General features: G+C 43.1%; 1 protein-coding gene across 1 annotated transcript; it reads right to left on the bottom strand.

Moving 5' to 3' along the window:
- Nucleotides 1-543: 543 nt before the first annotated feature.
- HSPA13 (heat shock protein family A (Hsp70) member 13) lies at nucleotides 544-10,992 on the bottom strand. Its single transcript, XM_063347519.1, has 5 exons — nucleotides 10,911-10,992; nucleotides 9,410-9,750; nucleotides 8,277-8,490; nucleotides 7,493-7,660; nucleotides 544-5,447 (listed from the first exon to the last, which is right to left on the bottom strand). Exons 1-5 carry the CDS (start codon nucleotides 10,933-10,935, stop codon nucleotides 4,777-4,779), a joined length of 1,419 nt encoding a protein of 472 aa, XP_063203589.1. The 5' UTR covers nucleotides 10,936-10,992; the 3' UTR covers nucleotides 544-4,776.
- Between the last annotated feature and the right edge of the window lie 14,269 nt (nucleotides 10,993-25,261).

Genomic DNA, 25,261 nt, shown 5'->3' with positions numbered 1-25,261 from the left:
GGAAGTATTTCAGAACTGTTAAGGACTGGAAAAGCCATTTCTAAACTGATTAATAAGTTTTAGGCGTAAGGCTAGGGGTGGTAGACTTTGGTACCTCAGAGACCAAACACTTTCGCAAGATCCAGAGACAATAACCTGAGGACTGGCATCAGTGCATGGTAATTTTTACTTTTTTTATTTATTTGTGGAGAGAAAGGGTTTCTGTGCTTTCTGGTAGTCTGACATAGTCTTTCAGCTTCAGATTACCTTCAGAACACAGTTGGGAAAAGCTGCAGACTGAATAATTCCAAAGTGTGAGAGAAAAGAAAATGGTGGCCTACTGTCAGCAGAAGCCAAGTAGCCATTCCTTCTCTCTCAGCAAGCCATAGACCTCGTATATAGCCATACTTTGAAAAAGGAGATGCAGTGAAGGCAGAGGCAGCATGATATGCTCCTGCTATGTTTTCATGAAGCAATAGTTTGAGGAAGAGGAGGCTGAGGGGAGACCTCATCACTCTCTACAACTACTTGAAAGGACACTGTAGAAAGGTTGGTGCTGGTCTCTTCTCACAGGTAATTAGCGGTAGAACAAGAGGGAATGGGTTCAAACTGCAGCAGGGTAGGTTTAGGCTGGACATTAGGAAAAAATTCTTCACAGAAAGAGTGGTCAGACACTGGAATAGGCTGCCCAGGGAGGTGGTGGAGTCACCATCCCTGAATGTGTCTAAGAGTCATTTAGCTGTGGTGTTAGGGGATATGGTGTAAGGGAGAGCTTTGTAGAGTGGGGTTGATGGTTGGACTCAATGATCCCAAGGGTCTTTTCCAACCTAAATGATTCTATGATCTAACAGGCTTAGCATAGGCAGGAAAAGGCAACTTCGCAGTAAGACTATCACTCAGGGTCTGCAGCCTCTATTCTGCTCACATGCCTGAATCAGAGACTCACTCTAAGAAACAAAGAAGGACTACTTGGCTGCCTCAAAGTCAATATTAATTCAGGTTTTGCAGTACCCAGCACAACCCACCAAACACAATGTCACCAGTGAACTCCCTTGACAGCATAGACAAAGCCACGTCCTAGCCCTGCAGGCCAGCTCAGCACATACCTCCCCACTCCTGCACTTTCTTTTCCAGACACCAAGTGCCTCCAGGGCATTTGGGGATCAGGTCCCAGCCTCATCCCATGAGGCTACTCATAGGCACCCACCACCTGTGAAAGGCGGTGCCCCATATGGGCCACTTGGGGCTGTTCTGAAAGGGCCACCTGATTGGGCAGGTGACCTTCACATGGTTGGAGATAGTATGAGGGATCCCCTTGAGGAGCTACTGCACAGCCTCCTTTTCCAGCTAGGTTGCTTGGGTTAGGGAAAGGAATGGTGGGAGAGCCAGGGTATCAGGGCAGAGTCTAAAGTAAGAATGAGGCCCAGAAGGGCACCATGACTCTGTTTTTCCTTTCCCCACGTCCCTCCTGCAGCTGTTGACCAACAGGAGGAAAGGTCCTGCCCCATACGCTGTGACCCAGCAGGCCGGGCACAAGGAGCATACGCAGAGAAGGGGTTGGAACTGCTCCCACTCCCTTCAGGAGCAAGGACTTCATTGCCACCCCCTTGACCAGGGTTTCCCTCCCTGTTGTTGTTTTCTCCTTCCTCCCAGTTATTCCTTGCTTTTCCTTGTACCAACTTGCACTTCTCTTTTCCATTCCATTCTTCCACCCCAAACTGTGGCTTGAGGAGAAAAGGTTCTTTCCCCTCCCACCCCAGTTCCTAACACTCCTCTGTGCCACTTCCCAGAAAAGATCTGTCTCTCCAGGGTACAGCAACCCCTTGACAACTTGAGGGATTACAACCTCATCCTTTAACCTCCAAAGGAATTTGAGGAAGACGGGGAAATAGTGCCGTTAGTACTTCCGTGAGAAACTGAAACAAGACATGTCCAAGGGACAGAAATGGCTTTTATTAAAAACATTCTAAAAGGTTATTTATAAAATGCATTTAATCTGCACTTGGAAACAATTCAGGGACATAGAATCCATGAGGCAACTTATACTTTCAGCATTTCAACTCACAAAACAAGCTTTAGCTATCTGTATAAACTTGTTACACACCTGACACCACAGGCAACCACACTCAGATTTCAATGGTTGGTTGTAGAAAGATTTCAGCCTTCAAATAACAAATTGTTTAAAAGAGAGACTTTTGAAAAGCAGTCATGTGCATACCGGGAAATACCCACGTAGTGCAGTGGACTCATCTTTAAAATTCAACGGTTTGTGCCAAAATACAGTATTAAAATCCAAAAATCCAAAATAAATAAATTGATTGCAGAATTCAAAAAAGTTATTTAATAAATAAGGATGCATTGTGAGATATCCAATGTACAGTAACTTCTCTACTCAAAAAACCCCAAACTGTACAGAAATCTGAATAAATAGCCTTTTGTGAATTTTTAATTTTTTTTTTTTTTTTTAACAAGTGAAAACCCACCCTCCCCTTACAATTCCCAGGTTAACACTGAAGGAGACTTAACTCCTCCAGAGGGAGGGAGTATATGAAAGAAAGAAAGGGGGGGGGGGAAGTACTTCATTTATTTGCATTGAAAGTTTAACAGTTTAAATTTTCTCCAACTGTCCCTCCAACCCTTTTGCACGACTGCAAAAACCTTTTAATACTTTCACTTCACTGTAATGCGGTTCTATTTTTAGACACGTCTGCTCATTTTACACAGTGCATTAAAGAAAATGAAGACTAAAGACCTCCTGTAACTCCAGTAGACTTTGAGATGAATTTACAGCAGGGCAGAAGGAAAGGCCACAATGACTCCAAAGACACTGGAATATACGTTGAATTAAATACATACATTTATATCTGCAAAGCAAAGGCCCCAAATAGCAACTGCACGAGAGCTGTACTGTATATTGGCATTCATCCATGAATTCACTAAAGAGGCACTTCTTTCAACGCAGGAGTTTTAGTTACTGGAAGTTCCATACAGACTTAAGAGGGTTGCTTTCAAAGAGGTACAAAGGAGGAAAATCCTTCAAATAAAAAAAATCACTTTGGCTTTCAATTTAGGGAATTTAAACAGGTGTTAGCAGTATTTTGGGAATCCCCTGTGAAGTTAAACAATGCTGATGGAATGATTGCGGGCAACTATGCTTCAATTTAAGAGTTTTTTAATTGGATTACTTCAAAGATATGTTTAGACAATAGCTATGCAAACAGCTGAATCAACACAACTGATTTACAGCAGCATCATAAATCAGGCCTACTGCCAGGAGAATAATAAGCTTATTTTAATATAGTCATAGGTTAAACAATAAACCTAAGCCCCACACTTTATCTTGGCAAGCTTAATAAAACCAAAATTGTTCTGGAGAATACAAGAAAATGCTTAGAACCACCTGTTACTAGAGTTTACCTGACTAAGACTGGGTTGATGGATGTAGAAGCCAGTCTTAGCTGAATGAAGTGTTTTCATTGTAGAAAGTTCTACAGAGATAAAAGAATTCAACTGGCCTTTAAGTATGGATTTAACCCTCCAAAGAGAGTACAACTGTCACCAATTTTTAGTCTGTTTTTCAAATCCTTAATTTTTTTTCTCCTCGTGCATTTGCTAGACATCTGGGTAGCAAACAGTTTGCCTAAAATAAAGTCCTAAAAAGTGCTACCTCAAATCTTGAGTTCCACACACTGCTTCCTTCGCAAAAGAACAGCCAGGTTCTCCGATCTATGTTCGGTTTAGAGTGGGGATAATGACAAAACTTAAACCAGAGATACGAGCTCAAAAGTACAAAATAACTGGGTGAATTTTCATTTACTAGGACTACAGGAACTAGACTTCATCCAGGCTGTCCCTTCTGTCCCACACTTTCTCCCTGAAAACAGTATGGCTTGGGGTACTCCAGGGGAAAGACATCACACACTCGTAGATGCGCAACAATGAAATATGTGTTGGCCAAATTCAAGGGAAGATACTCAGGTGTGGCTTTAAGATACAAAAAATTACAGCAGTTTTCAAAGAAGGTGGGGGACGTATAGATAGTTGGCGGTATGCCCTTGCTCTCTGTGGAGAACATCAGTGGTATGACAGCAGCACCTGTATGTTCACCGTAAAAAAACAGATGAGGAAGTAAGCCCTTGGAGACATACCAAGTAACTCTAAATTGGCAAGAGACAGGTTTCTGAATATGGTTCGGCTGAAACATGAGACAATTTGCCATACAGCCTCAGTAATACCATTATGCTGTTATGAACAGCAGAAGAATCAAGTGCATGCGTAAGTCTCATTCAAGCTGCAACATGCCTTTTGGAAAGGTGCTTAAATGCTCAAATGACTCAATTTAATAAATAAATTTAAGCTCAACACTGCTAGTGCTATGTGCGTTAATACTGCTTCACATTCTTTCAAAGTAAATATATTGGACCTGGGAATACCTACAGTAGCATACCACATTACCTCTAATCTTTGGTCACGCTCCCTTTGTATTTTAAACATACATCTCTTCAGGATTTGCTAATAAAATTTAGCAAGAAAACGCGGGTGCGTCATCACTAGCATTTTCATCCAATATCCAAATCGACAAGCAAATACAGGGCACTTCAGAACTTCAAAAATCACTCGTACCTTTAAAGTAACACGTAGCTTTACCACAGTTAGATGTCCAGTAACACCTAACAGGAAGAGATAAAAAAAATGAATATAATACAGCTAAGATTAGGCTCCACTGCCAGTCAGAGAAGTATGCACCATCAGAGTACACTTTTGGAGAGATGGAATGCAATGGGGAAGAGTTTCTTTTCAGTTAAAATTAGTCTTCCGTAAATTCTTATTAGGAATTTCTATTGCACTGACTTGAAGAGGCCAGGACCCACCAACAATTCCTGCTTGGATAGCTACCCCCATTACAACTGCTAGATCAGGATCTACAGAGGTGTTAGGTTCCTTTCCAAAGAAATCCCGAATAACTTTGCGTATTTGAGGAATCCGGGTGGAGCCTCCAACTAACACAATTTCATCCACTTCTGCTCTGTGTAGGTGACCTTCCTTCAACACTTGTTCAATGGGCACAAGAATCTTCTCAAAAAGGTCCTCATTTAACATCTCAAATAGCTTCCTAGAGATTTCTGTTTCAAACACAACTGTGACAAAGTTGTTCTCTACTTTTGAAGCATCTCCAGGATTTTTCAGATCTTCTGTTTTCTGTGAAGGCTTGCCTTTTAGCACATCATTTGTTTTCACCTCACTTTCTGGAAGTTCTTTTGTAAGCTTCCTTTCTGGCATAGTCAACAACACCCTTAGTGTAGCTGCCTCATGAACAGTCAGATTTAATTTAACTGCTTCCACAGCCTGTCTGAGGCGATGTATTTCTTCTTTTCTTGTTGGCAGAGAACCATACATTTGATGGAGCTGATCATATAAATACAGCATCAACCTCTGATTAAAGTCCTGTCCTCCAAGTTTGTTGTTACCTGAAACATCAGAACAGAAGGCATGAGACACATCACCTTCACAGCTTCAGAAAGCAGCACACATCTTCTCTTTTACGGGGAGACCGTGTGCAAGGGCCAGAACAGTGATACTAGGACCGTAGGCATAGCGCTAGAGCTCACAAAGCTGTGAAAATAGACATAATTGCTGTCCTCTGAAGAACACATGATGGATAGTAACCTCCAGGTATTTTTTCAGCAACTATTTTAGAATCTACCCCCTCCCTCAGTGTTTTCCCTCTGGAACGGCTCTGCACCACTGTAACAGAAAAAAAGCAGTGGTTGTTAACTCAGAGGTATTCTCTAGAGAAGAAGACATGTAACAATACATTTCTAGCTGGAACCCTTGTAATCGAAGTGCAATCTCTCACAGCAAATTGTTTTGCTAGCTAAAATTCCCAGTTTCAATGGGAATCCATTCTCTGCCCAGAATGGATTTTTCTCTTAGCCCTTCCACAGTACAGCTTATCGGGATTATTGTTTTAACAGTTTCAAGGTATTCAAGATCTTCTTGCTGCACCCACACAAAAAAAATACACGCTACTGAAGTATATATATATACCCTGCTGAAAGCGGAAGAAAGTGATAAAGTGCAAGCAGTGAACTTCAAGCTCTATTAACAGGTATATCTTATATTAGCCTTCAGAGAGACAGAGCGGGAAAGAAAAAGTATAATATATAACCAATTTTTACTGAAAGGTTATTCTCGCACCACGTTTTCCAAACCTTTCAAACATTCTTCATGCTTTCCATTCAACAGAGATAAAAAAATGGCCTGCAGGTTTTCCTGTGTGTTGAACAATACTCTCAACGTTTCCACCACTTTGTTTTGACTGAAACCAGGAATTCACTGATTAGACCTCTATCTAAATAAATCAGAATGAAGCTGCTGAATATTTCTTGCTGTTCCGCTTTTACTGGACTGAGCATCAGCTCAAATCAAAACTTATTGAAGGCAACGCAGATAGTTCGCGCTGCTTCTCAGACCTCTCTGAATCCAGGTCACCTGAAAAGCAGTTGTGTATTCACTACAGTTTCACTAAATGTTGCTGCCAGAACTCTTTGCCAAGTGATGAATCACTTTGGCATATATGTACCACAAAACTTACTTCTAGATTAACAGCATATGCATTCCCAAATCCTGCCCAACTGAACTGTAGCCAAACAGAAGGCAAGGATGCGCTAAAGCGCCAGTCAATGATTTGGCAAGTATTTCCAGTTTGGACAAAGGTAACAGAAAGATTTGGACTTTTGAGGGCTGGGGGTGTTACAGTTGAAGTAACTGTAACATGCACCAGCACAAAATGTCACCACAATTTTAACCATGGCACAAAACAGCCGTGGATAAAATGGAACCACAACTTATTTGTTTCAGTCAGCCAAAACCGGTAAATTTATCTTAATTTGTATGAAAGGCAGCTGAGAACGCATTCGGATAACACTTTGTGACAAGGTTGGTATGTTTTAAAAAGTCCCTGTTGCGTGAAACGGGGCCAAGCGGTTTTGGCAGAAGATAAACCCCCTTGCATTCTAACACTCCTCACCGAGGTGGGAGGCTAGGTGCGGCTAGGTTTAAGTTCTGAGTGATGCCCAATTCAGCACTATCAGTCCAATCGCGTTTAATGTGTATTAAACTATTACGATTTGGATACACTAATAGTGGACTGCACCTTCAGTCTAGTCGTGCTCCTGAACTAGCACGGCCTCTCTCAAGTTTTGGTCGCGTTCAGTGAGAAAGCGAAACGGCTAGCTACTTAAACAGTGCAGTTTATTTAAACAACAGATATACAGGTTCTTTTGGATTGCCGGTGATAAATACACTGTCTGCAAAGCACGTGCAAATAAAGATATTGCTAAGTATACAAACGCGCGACAAAATTATAAACGATACAGCCTGGCTATAAATGTAGGGTAGAGATTCTCTAGAGAAATTTCTAAGATAATTATTCCACAGTCCCTCTAACGGTGACTCTAGGTGCACTTTTCCTTCCCCCCCACTCCTTAAGGAAGTAAAGCATTTTTCTCACCTGCCATGGCTCGTGTGAGGAACATCCCTCCCTGCTTGTTCAACAGAGACACATCCAAAGTTCCTCCACCCAAATCCACCACCAGAACATTAAACACATCAGCTTTGTGGAGTCCATAAGCCAAAGCTGCAGCTGTGGGTTCATTGATTACTCGCAAAATTTCTAGCCCTACAAAGAGCAAAGATACCAAGCAACAGTCAGGTACGCTTCAGAACACTGCAGCTCTCACATCGTAATGACATTTAGAATTAGCTGGTTGGGTTTGTTGTTTTGGGTTTTTTTTAACTAACCTTAAGTAAAATGTCAGATCTAAAGGAAACAGTTTTCTAGGCAGTGATACTCAATGAACTCTTTTCCTTATTTAAGCCTAAAGTAGTATATTTCAGCATCAGGGTGAAGTCATGAACCATGATTACCCACGTTTCTTCCATAGAAACCTTGCTAAGGAGACTTATTTCACATGTTCTATTTATGTTTAAATTATCGTCCAAGGATGCTCTGTATAGTCTTTTTATTTGGAGATTATCAAAAAGACTATTTTCCCTGAAGTAAAACTTACTTCTTCTAGCTATCTCTGTTTGCATCAGTCAGCTGCACCTGTCAGTACCCAAGAGTTCTCTGCTGTTCCTCACAATTGTTAATGGTTTGTTAAAAAAAATAAATAAATCCATTCCAAGATTCACTATCACTGATTCATTGTTTCTACATCCTCCCCAAAGAGTTCACTGTTAGTGACAGAGACATGAAGGTTTCACAGAAAAACACTGGAATAAAGAGACATCACCTGCAAGGTTAGCTGCCTTAATGGTAGCATTCCGTTGCCTTTCATCAAACTCTGCTGGCACAGAGATGACCGCCTTCGAAATGCGCATGCCAAGATTCTTTTCTGCCATTCTCTTCAATTTCAGTAGCAGCTGAGAGCCAATATGCTCTGGAGTGACATGAAAGGTTTTACTAGTTGTCACAGAAAATTCAGCTGATCCATTGTTATTGAAAACCTAGGAGGAAAAAGCAACACAACCCACAGGTGAGAAGTCTTTTTCTTATGCTTCCCACCCTGCTCCCACCAAGCATTTTGTTTGCATATAGTCTGTTTATTCTGGAAAAATATGAATGTGCTTTTGCTACTTCCTGAATCACTTTTATTCCTTGACTACCAGTATTATGCAAAACAAGCCACTTAAGGGGTCCAAGTATATCCAAAGTACTGATACCCACTGTGCCCAGATAAAACACATTAAAAAAAGTTAAGACCTAGCAACTGTGTAATCAACTTTAACACCACATTCAAAGATAAAAGTAACGCTTTTCAATCATTACGTTTATCCTACTGATAAAGCTTCCCACGGGTTCTTCTTTCTGAAAGGAAGCAAACAGGTTGGTACTGGAACAGCTTCTCTTAACAAGTAAAGAATTCAAAGACTGTTTCCAGTACCTGAAAATGTATCTCTTTTCAACAGATACTGCACCATGCTAAATTAATGCAATACTTTTTTTAAAAGGCAGCTTTCAGGATCTGCTGCTGGTCAAGCAAGAACTAGAAAAGTGCCAGGGAAAAAAATGCACTGGGACAGAGAAGTGGTGACTTTTTTTTAATCTCAGGAAAAAAGTGAAGTTTCAGCAAAGCAGAGTTAGAATTTCAAGTTGAAATTTATATTTTAAGAGAAGGGGATGGAAGGTTACCCAGAAACACATTTCACAGTAGAGGACAGGGTCCTCTGGAAAATCACTATCAGCTCTCACGCAGAGGTATGTTACTTCCACAACAGCGTCCTCCTCCTCCTCCCCCCTCTACAGTTTTCAGGCATATCAGATTTAGCCAAATGACTGAAGGTGAGGCAAAGTGTTCACCTATTACATGTTTAAAGAATCCTATAGCCTACTGCTTGGGGAGAACTGGAGAAGATGGCTACTTACCTTAAAGGGATACCTGCTACTTTCACTTTTCAATTCTTCTGAAGTGAAGATTTTCCCAATGAATCTTTTTGCATCATATATGGTGTTCTGAGGATTTGAATCAGCCAGTTCTAGGCCATCATATCCTACATACACATCCGTGTCTGTGAAAGAGACTATACTTGGTATGCTGTTGTGCCCATTTTCATCTGCAATAACCTTCACCTGCCCTGTTCCAGGAAGAAAGACACCGACCGAGCAGTAAGTGGTGCCAAGGTCAATCCCAATTACTTTTGGTGTAGGCATTGGTAAATATTGCTGTGCTAGATAACCAGCTAACAAGAGAGCCAGAACAGCCGAACCTGGAACACAGATTTTAAAAAAAACAGGGTTAGAGTATCTACTGCTGCAAACTTAGAAGTCAATGCAAATTACACAGTATTACACATTACACCTCATGCAGTTTTATTTCACGCTCTGAAGCCTGTCAGCTACCTAATTAGTTTTCAGTTTCTTCAAAGGTCACCAGCAAGTTCAAGAGTGTCTTAATTCAATAAAAAGTGGCTAGAAGAGTCAAAAGTCTCAGGCATTAAAAACTAAATTGATTTTTAAAAGCCCAAGAGGTACAGCAAAACCAAAAATATCACCACCCTGTAATAATTCTTTTTCGCTCTCCAAGGTACTTCACAAATATAGGCCAATTAGTATTTTGGGGGAATTGCCTATGAATGACCCCTAAGGGACATCTAATGAGGCTACACAAAATTACAGTGAAATGACAAACTCCTGATTCAAACATCTCCTCCAGCTTCACTGGAAGTCTAAAATGAGGAGACGCTAACTCCTATTTCAGTCATAGCTCCCAAAGAGCATCTTCCCACAGCTCTGACGCTTTTCTACACCTTGAAATCAAGGGGTAGACTAGCTTAAGTGCAGAGTAGTGGGATTTTCTTTTACATGTAACCAACGGACAAAGCAAGAAAGCCAAAAATCTAACATAAAGCAACGTCTCAGAGGTGGGCAAAAAAAAAAGAGAAAAAGAACCAACAAACAAACAAAATCTCAAGAAGAATCTAACTAGCTTAAGTTTCAAAGCCTGGATAAGCTCTTTTCCCCATCAGGGAAGGATGGTCAGAGCTGTGCTTCAGACAGACCAGTGACAAAGAACAGGTTGACTTTTGGCCATGAATCTCCCAAGGCATTTCTTTGCCACAGGCGACTTCACCTTTCCAAACAGCAGAGCACACCGAGCACGCCACAGGGAGCCGTGCCACCCCGAACAGCCACCCCGGGGCGGTAACACTGGCAGAAGGCCGGGGAGAGCCCCAGCCAGCGGCGGTGACGAGGCGCGCCTAGGCCCTGCCAGGCGGAGGCGGCCACCGGCGGGGCGGGGGCTCCCCAGCGCTCTGCAGGCTCCCCAGCACTCCGCCGGCCCCCCCACCGCCCGTCCCGCCGCGGGGACCGTCCCCTCAGCAGCCTGAGGGATGGTCCGGGCCCCTGGACCCCCTGGGCCTCCGCTTACCCAACACCGCCATCTGCCCCGCCATCGCCGCCCGCCGGTTCCGCCAGCGCCCGCCACCGCCGACTGCTGACGGCTCCTTCCGGGCCGGGTCGCGGGGCACGCCGGGACCGGTGGTACGCTCGTCCCGGCCACCCCGCTGACGCGAGACTACTGTAAGTGTGCGAGAGAACCACAACTCCCAGGAGGCATCGGGGCGGGCATTTCCGGCGGGCACCAGCCAACGGGGCTGAGAGAAGAGGCTTGCGGTAGCCTGGGGAGGATGCACGCCAACTCCTCCGGCCGCATGCGCACATCCGGGCCGGCCGGGTAGCGGTGCCTGCTGGGAGCGGTAGTTCGGTTAGTGTTCCGGCCGCCATGGCTACGTGAGGATGGGGTGCCTGGGGCGGTTAGGGCGCCCAGCTTCCCGCCCGCCTCTGGCGTCCTCCGCTCCTGGGGCTGGGGCAGGCGGCACGATGCTGTGCCGGGCAGGGAGCGGTTGCGGGGGCCCGGCCCGGGAGGCCGGCTGTCGTCGCCGCCACCGCCGTCGCCGCCTCCCCCTAGCTCCCTCCCGCCGGCGTGAGGCGTTAGAGACCGCAGGTGCGGCGGTGCCGCATCGGCAGCGGTGAAGGGGGGGATTCCTTCTGGCCCACCTGAGGGTTAGACAAGTAGGGAGAGTGCGGAGGAAACCTGCCCCTCAAGCGGACCCGGGAGGAGCAGAACTAGCAATTAATCCAATCAATGGGACGTGAAGCGCAGCGCGGGTTGGCTCCTTGTCTGCTGCCGAGCTCTGCTCTCGGGAGGAGTGACTGGTTTTCAGGTTCTTGCAGGTTGGGTGTCTGTTTCAGGCCGAAATGAATTGTGAGAATCTGGTGTTCTCTTAATGTGGTTCAAGTTAGACGCTTTTTTAATAGAAAATATTGATAGATGAATAGCTAATAATAAATAGCGTAGTGTAAGAAAAGTTAGGCTGAGTTACAGAATCACAGAATGGCAGGGGTTGGATGGGACCTCTGGAGATCATCTAGTCCAACCCCCCTGCCAGAGCAGGGTCACCCAGAGCAGGCTGCACAGGAACGCGTCCAGGCGGGCTTTGAACGTCTCCAGAGACGGAGACTCCACCACCTCTCTGGGCAGCCTGTTCCAGTGCTCTGCCACCCTCAAAGGAAAGAAGTTCCTCCTCATGTTTAGGTGGAACTTCCTGTGTTCTACTGCAGTTACTATCTCTGGCACCTCTACTCCTCCTCTGATGGAAAGACACATAACCCAAAAGTAATTCCCAGGAGCGAGCTTCTTCTAAGATGCTGCTTTATGCAGAAAGCACCACCACATAAAAAATGTATGCATTCTCCATTTATTGTTAATGTAGTGATGTGGTTCATTCCCTGCATGAGAAGGTAGAAACTCCTTGGTAAGGGAAGAGAAGCCATTCAGCCTTCTTAATGACTTATGATCTGACTGATTTCTAATTACATATCTGACTACATTCTTTTCCATACATCGGAGTTCAATACTTTAATCACGTTTCTTGAAGTGCCATTGTTGTAATTGTGATCATTCTTAAGTTATTCAAGTGGGGGAAAATTCGTAACTGTTGTTTACAGTATTTCTTCACTTGTGTAACTCAAGCACGGGCACTGTGTATTTTATGCAACTGGCAGTGGATGGTGAGCAGAATAAAAAAAAAAAAAGATTAGCGAAAACAAGAAAACAAGGCATACAATTAAACTGGGGTTTGCTCATACTTTTGATATTTAATAGCAACCATATGTTCTAATACGTAGGCAACATTTGAAATGTCACTCTGCAGAACGCAGATATATAGGGATGTTTTTTAAAACTACTTATACAAAACTTTATTTCAGAGATTTCATCCTTTTAAAGCATAGGCCAGGCTCTGCTTTTCATTGTGGAGGTTAAAACTCTGAAAGACATTGGGACCACTTGATAACATACCTGCCGAAGGACAGAATTCAAATGCCCTTTCCTATATAGCTTCCATTGTATTTCTTCAAAACAAAGCTGCTTAATGAATTCAGTGTATTAGTCAAGGCCTCCCCACCTGACTGACTCCCTAGAGGCCTGGCTGTTCCCTGCAGAATTACACAGCACAGGCCACCTGCCTGGGAGTCAAATCAAGGAGAGCATCTTAGCAGGCTTTCTGCCTTGCAGCAAAGGTATATCGTGCCAGAAACTTCTTCAGAAGCCACCTTCCTCCCTGTAGCTGTTTTTGGCTTTTGTGTCATTTGAAGGCTGGATCCACCATACATACTCTGTAGTCCCTTGAAGGCAACATTTGATCTCCAGCACCCATGCTCAGATGATGTCCGAAAGTGCCTAATTTTTTTCCCCACATCTTCTCCATGACCTATCAGGACCTGCTCGTGGATACTCTTAGGCTCTGCACAGCCATGCCAGACTTCTCTTGCATCTGCAAAATTGGCAGAACTAATCCTAGTGAGCTTGCCCTTTTTCTTTTTTTTTGGGGGGGGGGACATTATTAGAGTATCTTCTGTATCAGCTTCTTTTACCTACCCTCACAGAGCTTTTGTCCAGGGGAATGAGACCAGTTTCCACTTTCGTCCGTTATCTGAGGGGGTGCTACACCCAGGAGTGGGTTGTTCAGGAGCAGAAGCGAATATTCAGTATTTCTGGACAAAATTGCTTTATTTTGCACAGAATATTTAAATATTCATTGGCCAATGGAGGGAGAGCCTTATTTGACTGGGAGGGGAAAGCTATAGGTAGCCCCCACCCCACAGGCTGCCTTGTGGGAAATATGTAGACATAGTTAGGGACAGACACTGGACGACAGGTCATCTTTTCCTGAAACGACGTGCTTTAGCCGCTTCCCTGTAATGGCAGGCAAGGATCGTACTGCTGTGTTGAACATCCTCACCTGAGGGTGGGCAATGCAAGGTCAGACCCATACAACCCCTTTGGAAAAGCCCATTGCTGTGATAAAGCTTCCTGGGATGTAGCTGAATGAGGGGAAACGAGGTGCTGTGGTGACATGGGCTACTAGAACTGAACAGCTTCTGGTATCTGCTGGTTTGGGTACCTGGGCTGTGCTGGCTGCGTGGCATCAACCAGCCTGTGGCGACCACGCACCAGGCCCTCAGCACTCACCTGCCACTGGCTTGAGTGGAAGGTGGGCATGCAGCTAACTCCCTCCGAGGGTTGGGGACAAGTGGCTGTTTATCCTTATTAGTGCATCTATTTACTCTGGTAGTAAGCAGCTTATAACATTTCAAAAGGGTTTGGGGCGTTAATTTCCTTCAAGGGGCTGTTGTTTTTCCCCAGTGCTTTGATAGGTGGAGATAAACACGTTTCTGTCTGAGTAGCTTGAGGGAGAGAGTTGTTCTTACAATGTAAGAGTAGGGGCTGGTTTTAAAATGCTCTCCCATCAGATGTGAACTGGTGTCTGCAGGAAGAAACCTGCTACACTGGGGAGTATTGCTCAGACTGTAGACCTGTGATGTGCTAAACACAGTTCAAGCATTTGGTGTGCGTGGAATCAAATACGGCTCATTTTCACCTGTAGGATGCTTTGCATCAGCTGTATCCCTGCACTTGGAGGAAAGGGAATTGAATTTGCAAAGCATCCTCTTTTCTGCCGTTGTACCAAACAGGGCTTCCTCTTCCTAGGGTTTACTCAGTGAGTGCTTTCTGCACTGTCTCAATCATTTTTCAGACAATGTCTAAAACTGAAACACAGGGTGTCAGGATATGGTCAAAGCACAGCGTGATCCCAGCAACCCAGTATGATCAAGCTGTGTTTTCCCACTGTGAAGGAGGAAAGGGGAGAAGGATTTGGATCTGATTCTTAGGTGGAGAGTGTAGTCAGTGTCTCCATGTGAAGGGAGGCAAGTTATTTAGATGCTAAAATCTGAAACTTCATTTTCAGTTTTTAACTTAGGTAAAAGTAGATTCTTAGCCTGTGTGTAATCACATCATCAAAATTGCAGAGAACTTCACTGGTAGTTCCTTTCCCTAATTAAAACATTGATTTACTGTATACAGTCGGGAAAGGGAAGGATTAAACCAGTGCCCAGTCCTCCTCTGACAGTTCAATGTCAGGCAGCTGGAAGAGAAGTACAACCTTCAATTTAGATGCAAAAGTTTCCACTGAAATTCCAGCGTAAAGATTTCTGGCTCCTGTTGAGTGGCTGACTGGCCATCGCCAGGCAGGTGTGCGCTGAATTCTTCATTAGCCAGAAACCCGCTCCCGAGCCGGAGACAGCAGGAGCAGCTTGGGGCTGCTGAGAGGCTGCGTAGCCCCGGAGAGCTGAACCTCGAGTCGTGAGGCAAGTGCGAGAAGCTTCCAGCAGATGTCTCTGCCGTGCAGTGTTGCTTCCCTGGACCTCTTTCCGTATTTGACAGATACCTGCAGATTCATGTAAAGCACATGAACCTTTTGCAATCGTTATCCAAATTCTTGTAAAGACATAAGTCATGAAAACGGTGCCTCATTTTTCATTACAGTTTGTTTAATTACCTTAACACAGCCATTTCACTGAACCCTCATAAAATCATTCTGAGGTTAACAATGAAATTACTATTTCCCCTTTCATGAATACAGCTGCAGTGATAGCAGTGTAATGTAACCCAGTTGATGTCCAGGAAAAACAGTCTGGAAGAGAAATGAGATTTTCACTGGTCTCTCTCCCACTTCTCTGCTTGATTTTCAGTTGGTCTGCATGCTGATATAGCTTGCTGTGGTGTGAAAAATGAAGCAGAGGCCTTTTATTGAAGAGACGAAACAGGTTCGGTACTTACTGGTCTGGTACCTGAGAGCTTCTCTTCCTGCTTCACCCAAATGCCATTTTGTGTAGGTGTTGCAAGGCCAGTGGCTGAATGGCAGTTGTGAGACTGGCTGAATTCTCCCCAGCCACCGACAGCCTGGTTTAGCGGGGCTGAATCGTGTCTTGGCTTGGATTCGTGCTGATGTCAGGACCACATCATCCACCTTCTGCTCAGCTCAGGTATCCTATGTGGAAGCAGGGAGAACGATACTGCAGTAACTCCGGGGGTGACAGGAAAACTGATTGCTTGTACAACTGTTCAGTGACAGCAAGGTGCTGCAAAGTGCAGCGTAGAGCACAAGGAGGATGATATGGCTGGGAGTCTCATCATCTGCATGAATCATGATAGTGATAATGATGATGAACAAGAGTCCCAGCAGTCTCCCAGGAGGCCATTTTCTCATTCAAGTTGTTGCTGTGTATATGAAATCCATACGGATGTCAGTCAGGCTTGTCAATTTTATCTATTAGGGATGACAACAAAAGGATAAACGGAGGAATACACTCAAATATAGTTGCCTGAACAGTGAGCTCCCCAGGCAAAGGAGAAGAGGTTTTGCAATATGGGTGGATAGAGAAGTCCTGCTTTTCTTTTTGTGGGGTACTGAGTCTAAAGTCTCAGAATCTCTCTTTTACGATTGTTCTTTTCCTGAAGGTATCACCTAGAGTACATCAGTGGGTTTGTACACTGGATAAGAACTTTTGGGCCTTTATGGTGATTCTTTCCAATGACACAAAAGATCTATTTCAATTATCCCTTATAAATAGTGTTATGGTACTCTAGGAGCAACTATGCCATGCCTATTTTCATAGAAGAGCTAGTCCTGACCCAGATTATTTCTAATCCAAATATAAAGGAGAATAATAGGTAGGAGAATGTATTATTCCTCTTTACCTAGCGTGAAGCAGAGTAACACAGAAATTCAGTGACTCGACTCAAGAACAAACAAGCCTGGAGGCCAAATACAGTTTGAAGCAAGATGTCTCAAACGCCATTCCAGAGAGCTCACAACAACATCAGCCTTCTTCCATTCTTTTAAGGAAAGGAATCTGTATTAAGGAGGGTCAGCAAAAATCTGATGGGAGAGAAGTGCCCTCATTTATAATTGCTGTTTGGGCAAAGTGGTAGTGGCATTTCCAAATGATTTTTATAGCACATATCTGTCCTGCAGGAACGAGAGTTGTCATTATTGTATGAATATCCAGCATACTTCAGTTTAATGGAGACATAGTTCAAATATGACTAAGATGCGAGCAAGCTCATCTAGCATTATACAAACTCAGTTTGGTTTTATTTCTGAGTGCGATACGTGAAACCAATAGCACTTGACAGCATATCCCACAATGCCTCTTGTATACTCTAGTCCATCTGGAATAGGGAGGGAAATGTTGAGAACACAGAAGAAGAAAACTCGAGCTTATCAGCCTAAGTCAAGGTCCTTGGTGTTGCATCGTACCTTCCCAGAACCCCTGGTCAATTGGCATCCACTTCGCATTAGTCTTTTCCTGTGCCAAGGCTTGCAACGTACCTGGAGGGTTCTTAAACCTATTTCTGACAATATTGATGGAATCATTCCGACATTAGTCAGATTATTCTTACAAGACAAGCAAAGATGTTAGCCACAGCGTGTCTTCTTTTCTCAGCATCATTCCCCCATGCACTGTCATGTGAGTAGCAAGTGTCTGTTTAGCCTGGAGAGAAGTTTGTTGGAAGGAGATACTGTAAAGTTAGAGCCATTCTAGAAGATGCGTGCACCGCTAGGGAAAATGATCCATCCACCGAAGCAGAAATGAGTCTTTCTGTGCAATCACAATGAAATAAAAGTCCCATGCCAGCTTTCTCTCTCTTTCTTGAATGATTGTGCTGTGCATAGGTCTGCTAGACTGCATCAATACCTTCTTGCAGCCAATAATTCGTTGCCATGCTTTTGGCTCAGTCCTGCTGCTCAGATATGCAACTACATGCTTTTGCCCATTTGAAAAATCAGCTATTGCATATGCACACACCAGCACAGTAGTAGACTTTACAAGATATGTGAAATCTGCGTGCCAGCATATTTGTGGGCACTGAGCCCTTAAGCTTCAGAATATTTTTACCGAATACAAAATACTGATAAAAATACAACAGTATGTTTATGTCGTGGTTCTAAGAAACATTTCTGACTATGTGCAAACAGTCTCATTGGGCTGGACTGCTTTTTTTTTTGCTGTTCTTAGCACATAGCACAAAGGGGACTGGGGCTGTCAGCATGCTGAGCTGCTCCTACGGTACCAATAATTGCAATTAAACAACAGTGCGAGGGAAGGATTTTGCAATCTCGGAAAGATGTAATAGAAGTATATTAATTTCTGCTGAATTGTTGGGAGAGAGAATACATCCCTTCGTATGTTCTAGAGAAGCCCCAAATGTTTCCCATCTCAGTATAATAGCTCTTTCCTTGCTGTCAGTCAGTTCCAAAGTGAGCAGAGCTGACAGATGTTGATTCTTTCATATTTTCCCTTTCGTAAGGTCCTTGGCAGCTTCATCTGCAGGAATAACAAAACTATTCCTTTTTTTTTTTTTTTCCTTACCTGTTTACTCCCACCGTAGCTGTACAAGGAGATGTAGATTCGGTTCGTATCATGCAACATCAATACTTTACTCTCACTTTGCTGAAAAGGATCCAAGGTACAATGCAATGTGCTACCTGTCCTTCTTTGTCTGCCATATGCTACGGTAACCGTCTTCCATGCTTCCATTTCAGAAGCAGTTAGGTATGACAGAAGAACTGTAGGATAGATACAGATATGTAACGATGTGCCACTCTAAAAGAATATCGTTAGGCAACTGCTACACATCTACAACACCTGCGATATTTGTATATCAGCAAAATAAAACAAAAACAAATGTTAAGAAAGGTTTTGCCATTTCAGTGGTAAATAGTTTAAATTGAAGGATCTGTGCCTGCATTCTTGTCGCTATGGCATTCGTTTAGAACAGAACAATAGTTGTATATCACGCTGTGTATGGACACAGTTAGTAATATGCAGCTTTTTGAAGTTGGATTGCACGTTCGGTCTGAATATAGGGAAAATATGGTATGTCTGGATAGTTCCAAAGGGTATGTGATTGGGAGCCAAATAGTTAAACCTCTTTGGTAATTTGATTTCGTACAGTGTATCTCCATAAAATAACATTGAGTTGACTGTTACCTGCAGTCACTGAGGGCTAGTAATTCACTGCCATTCCCTTCCTACGTTCTGATTTCTGTGTGTGGGTAAGAATGCTATGGGTAAGCCTGTTTCTGTGTGACTGGTTTATGTATTTTAGTTTTGAATTGTGTGGCCCTAAAATCTGATCAGGACAAGCAAAGCCTATTAATTTTTTTCAGGAAAGTTCATTAGCCAAAAAGCTTCACTAGCTTAAACCTTGCCCTGGTTCTCAGAAGAACTCTTTATTTTTTTTAGTGCAGATAGATTGATAGATTTTAGCCCAAATGTGTGATAAACAGTTAGGAGCAGAGCTCTTCCTGTAAAAGACAGTCCTAAGGAAAACGTGGTTTAGTTTGCAGCCTATGATAATCTTAATGAGATAATTCATGGAGGGCCTGTCAGGAAAATCAGCTTACCATCTCTATGCCATTTTTAAACAACATGTATTGTCTATCTTTTTTTCCTTCTCTTTTGACAGAAACATGAAGCTTTCTCTACCCTTTCTAAAGGACGGCAAAAGAAATGGGGGGAAAAAAAAGCAGTTTTCTTTTCAAACACAAACATTTTCAACGACTTGGGGAAAGTGATTGTTGCTGGGAAACTGATCCACCTCTCTGCAGCTCCTGGTGCTGATCTCCACCCAGCTGGGTGCTTTGCAACCTCCCTTGCACCCGTGCTGTGTGGCATCGCCGGCTTTTCCAGCTCGTGGAGCATCAGAAGAGCCCTGCACACAAAACATGGTGAATCAGGTACCTGCCCCTCTGGGGGGAGCACACAGTCCAATAGTGCCATCCAGTAACATCGTCTTCCTGGCTCATTTTCAGCAGTTAACCAAAAAGTCCATTGCAAACCCATCTATGTTAAAAAAAATCGAGAAAGTCAGGATTGGGAAGAGAACTGTTCACGATGAAAGGAAAAGGCTGCATTTGTTGGTTAGCGCTTTCACCAGCTGAACTGTCTGATTCCACCTGCTCTCACCACCGTTGTGCCTTTCCATGTCTATTTTCAAGCTCTCATTTTTTTAATATAGAATAAATGTTCTGTCTACCATTACATTTAAATTATTCTATGTGACTGTAACATTCTGCTTTTCTGTGTGAGCAGGCTCTGTTCCGTCTGAATGCCAAAATGGATAGAGGATCGCAATAGTTAGAGAAGGAAAAGCCGTATTAGACTGGAGTCCATCATGCTGTAGGGGTATGACATAATGCTGTGACAGAGGCCATATCAGATATTAAATGGATATCATAGTTTTACACTATCTGAAATTATAAGGAGAGAGAGCAGCCCAGAAGTGGATTTCTTGTTGGTGCAATAGCTGGGTTACCCTAGGAGCAAGAGGTAATGCCCAGAATATTACAAGGAACAGACCACCGGGTTAGTTCATGCAGTTAAGCCCTCTCCAGCGTCATCCCTGTGCGTTTGGGATTGCAAGGTTCCGAGCAACCCGCTCCTGCATCACCGGCAGCATGCTGTGATCCCATCGGCTCTCACTAGCCAAATGGGAAGGGGCTGATGCAGTCCTTAGCTCTTGAAACAAAATCCTTCAAAGCCGAGGGGAGTTTTGCCTGTGATTTCGGAGCAAACTGATGCCAGGGCTCTGCACAGCCCTGGAGGGAAGGACAGGGCTTGGTGCCGCGGTAGGTGGCACTCTGTCCCCAGTCAGCCTGGCCTCCGTCCCCGCACCCTTGCAGGAGGCACTGGGCAGCTGGAGGTGGTGTATTTTTGCTTAGCATCTAAAGGCAACTCTGAAGTCTTTCTGGGAGGATGAAAAATCCCATGGTATGTTTGCAGAGGGAGGGATATAAACCTTTTTGTATCCTGGCTGGACCCAAAATTAAATGGATCTGTTCTATCTAATTTCTCCTGCATTTTAATTGATGCAGCTGTAACTGATGCCTTGCTTCTCCCAAACTGAAGCAAGCTTTGAAACAGCCCTTTGAATATATATTCCCTTACTCCTCCCCCCAGATGTCAGGTAAAACAGCATTTAACGGTGCTTGTTAAATTTGTACTGCACAGTAACACAGTTGTAGAAACTGGCACTGTAGAAATATCCTCTTTCATAACTATTTTCTGTAGATTTTTTCATAAGACTATGAAACCATGGAATAGAAATGCTTTTACACTCTTCTGCTGCTGGAGATGTAATTGTGAGACAAGGAATGTCTTCAGTGCAGTGCTTTAAACTCTCACAACATTTTTTTCTCTCAAAATAACTTGTAACAAAAATACATTGCACCAGGTGCCCTGGTTTCATTTCTGCATGCTCTCTTCTCAAAGGTTTCACAGAGCTCAGAAATGGAAAGTCAAACTACACAGCACGCATTTGCTGCTGATGGGCATATACACAGGGGTAGACTAATAAAAATACTACATTTCTTCTCAATAGTGTACATTTCCAGTGCTGAGTAAATACTAAACACAATGGCTGAAAGATCCTGTTACTAAGGCAACCAACTCCAATGTTATTGTTAAATATATATACGTACTCCCTATGCTACTCGAAATAAAAAGTTCTTTTTGAGATTTGATGAACTGAATTCTTGATGAGATCTGCCTTATAAAAGGCTAAATGTTGTGGGTGCCTCAGGCTGGACTTTTGGATTGACAATAAAAGTAAGAAGAGAAGCTGATAGAAAGGCTAATGTTTTTCAAGTTGCAGAGTATTGTCCAACTTGTACAAAATAGGTGTTAGGACAAAACTGTTCTAAGGCCTATGTATGCCATAAGTGCCTTCACAGAATTCATGTACGTAAATATTTCATAGCACCTCTTTCTGAGACAGCTCTTTTTGCTTGCCGTGTTAGGCGGACCAATATATTTCTCTAGTATGGTAATTCTTGTTACTAATGAGCCTAAGCAGAGGCATGGAGTATGATGGGTAGTCTCTACATCTTGCTGTTAGTATTTATTTCCATATACATATTTTCAATATTGGAACACGTCATATACTGTAGCAAGAAAGTGTGCATAACTCAGTGCTGCTCCAAAAGAGTGAAGAGTGTAGTTGAGGCACTACTTACACAGTAAGTTCCCATGCAGCTATCTCAGCCACAACTGACTGGGTTTTGCCATAAATGTGTATTTTGAGGACCAGTCAGCTATAATTCATACCCAATGAAGAAAGAAGAGTTCCCTCAGTGGGTATTTAGCGCTTATGCTGATGCAGTGTCAGTTTAATTCGGGATTGAAAATTAACTTAGCAATGACACCCCAGCAGGGAGGGTGTCTGAAAGCCCAGAACTTCATGAGCTGACCTAAACCATCCTTGGAGGCATCTTTGGTCTCATGGCATGTGGCCTGGGGCGCACATGTACTTGACTGGATCTTGGACTGGACAAGTTTGCAGCTTCTTGCAACTCACTGCGCTTTCCGCGAAGTACTACAGGTAACAGTAAGGTCTGTATTCAAGTTTTTAGGAGTTACTTTTTTAAAAAAAGAATATTTAAATGACTCCAGCTTAGTGGCCTATGCCAGCAGCCTGGGACACTGAATGAAGTTACCTCTGAAGGTAGCCTCAGCCCCACACGTTCAATGTTGGTGAGTGTCTCTGAAGAGCCCATTATCGGCACGTATAAAAGGGGTCACAGAATAAGCTTGAGAAACAGTGAAATGGTATCAGTTGAGACTTCCTCCTCCAAGTGAAGTCTCAACCCCGGTCCTTCTCTTACAGCCGTAAGTACTGAGGCAATTCGCAAATACTCTTTCCGTCTTCTCTGTTATGCCTAAAAATTTGTTGTCTGGAATTGGGGAAATTCGTGTGTGGGGCACAAAGATCTATAACTGCTTGCCTTTGTTTTTGGTTTTTTTTTTAACCCTGAGAGGATTGTCTGTCACTTCTCTCGGCTCGTGTAATAAGGCCAGGAGGTCCTTATCCATGTCCCTCAGTTAGGTTGCTCTCTCTCCATGGCTGGAGTCCAAGTACTTTCACCTCTTTTCGTCATCTCAGAAGTGACACCATCCTGTTCCCATTTTTAGAAAATACCAGTGATACACTGAGGCTGAGAAAAATCCTTGCTCCTAAATAAGATGTTCTGGAAGAAATTTTTTTTGTCTCATTTCTTTCCCAGTCTTTTCAGAGGTTTCCCTCGTGTGGTCGTAAAGGCGGTGCTTGTAATTAGGGAAGCTCTTCATTCCAAGCACAATTGATACAGTCCTTTTGCCAATTGTCCCCCAACAGGGATAATAGTATTTTATGATCCTTAAATCCAAAGGTTAAATGCGTTTTAACCAAAGTGCCCAAACCCAATGCTTAACTGCAATGTAAATGAGGTCTGTCCCATACAGTCATTTTCCTGGCTCACCAGCAGATGCTTAAGGAACGCACCCTCCCCTTGGAGGCCTCCATCCATCTGGAGTTCACAAGCCCCCCTTAGGCTGCGCTTTTCCCTTTTCATCAACAATAAGCTCCTTGCTCTCAAAACCTTCAGGGAATGTGGATTACACACGCATGGAAATGGGATTTTTAGTAACAAGTGGCCAAATGTTCAGACGTCTCCTCTAAAGACATTTGTGCTTCTAGTGAAAAAAAAGAGTCTGATCCCAATAAGGAATCTATTTCTAAATTAATAATAATTTTAAAAACCCCTCCAGTCTGAGATACATTAAAATACAAGGTGACATTTGAATATGTACTGTGGGTCAGACTCTGATGCTGTAAGGCACTTTGAGTACTCTTTTACTTGCAAGTAGTTCCATTAATTTCAGTGACCCAGTTATGGAGTAAGACACCACTCAGCAAGCTGAAAGATGTTAAAAATCTGCGCACAGTATTTGATGATAATTTGATTTCTGTACTGCCTCCCAGACCCAGTCACCCCGTTCTGCTTTCACCATGGTGCAGCATCTCTTTCATAGATGCTGACATCTCTAGACGGCTGTCAGCCTTTGTGATGAAGAATATTAGAATAACATTGTATCTGTGTCAATAAAACAGATATGCGTCCATTCATGAGGAGGGCATTTTTTCAGTGATTCTTGTAAAATTCCTTGGATTTTTTTCTTTTAAGTTTGATATTCAGGTTTCTGTGACTATGGTAACTTCTGTGCATTTGCATATTGTAGGCTGTGCAGCCACAAAACTGCGTTGGAGATAATTGATTTTCTCCCAGAAGTAATTTGGTGCTCTTCACTTCAGAGATCATCCTTTGGATTATCGACTCATTATTAGTCATTTGCAAAATTATTGCTATGGCTATGAGGTTCACAGCCCTGTCAGACTTTTGGCTTCTTTTCCTCAGGGTTTGCTTCCTGACCAGGAAGGTTTTAATCCACCTGTACTTGTGAAAGAAGAAAGAAAAAAAAAAAAAAAACCACACAAAAAAGCCAGCTAGCTCAGCTGGCACCTTCTCCCATAAGGCTGACATTTCAAATCAGTTCTGTATCAACACATGCTTCTTGCTTGCCTTTACGATAGCCTCAAAAATGTTACAAAGGGCTTGGTCAGCGATGATAACCTCTGCAGAGCACTGTCCTACAGCGAGGAGAGGAGTGTTTCCAGATGACTACAGTGTATTAGCAAATAAGTAGTTTGTGCTTGCACTGTCACCCTTTTCAGTGTTTCACAGTTGGACTAACGCTTTGTTCATGATAGCTCCACCCCATTATTTTTTTCTGATTCAAATGAATTTATAACTTCAGCATAACCACCTCTCTGTAAGCTAAACGGTACATAAACTGTCTGCCTGCAATTAATTGTATTATTTAGTCCAAAACTTTCAATATTATCTGAATAGCCTTTGAAGATTCATAGTGGACTGAGTGTGTGCACCTTTTTGATTTGGGTTGGATGTTCTTTTAATGACAAAAGGTGAGATTCGTGTTTTAGAAAAATTTCACCAAATGTATTAAATCACCAAAGCTATTAAACTTCTAAAGCATGGTGGTTGCTTATGCTGATTTTCAAAGCATTTAGAACTTCACAGAAGTGGTAGTGATAATATAAATACAAGGAAATGTTTGAGTTTCAGATACTGCTGTTTCTCTGTTTGCGCTCTATTTTCATAGCAAGAAAGTAGCATTTATTAGGCTCTATAGTGCTCAAACACTGCAGATAGTAGTAGGAGTGGCTCAGTGCTTTCATTAGCATCTGTGGTTCCTTGCTTGCATCTTTGATGATTTCTGGCTTGCAGTTAAGGTAATCATTGAGTAGGAAGGACCTGTTTTTAGATGTGCAGTTGTATCTGAACTAGGCGTAGGGGTGAAAATGATGGAGCTGTCGCAGTAGTGTCCATGGCAGTAGTACATTAGCTTTACATTGTGTGTTCTTTTGGTTGTAAATCAAGCTCCGTGAGCTTCCTGACGAGTTCATCGTCCTGTGGGAAAAAGCATGCAGAATTGGGACCCAAAAATATATATACAGTTTTACTGATGTCC

This window comes from Chroicocephalus ridibundus, chromosome 1 (genome assembly GCF_963924245.1).
Source record: "Chroicocephalus ridibundus chromosome 1, bChrRid1.1, whole genome shotgun sequence".
Taxonomy (NCBI): Eukaryota; Metazoa; Chordata; class Aves; order Charadriiformes; family Laridae; genus Chroicocephalus; species Chroicocephalus ridibundus.
This window is presented reverse-complemented; position numbering and strand designations above follow the sequence as displayed.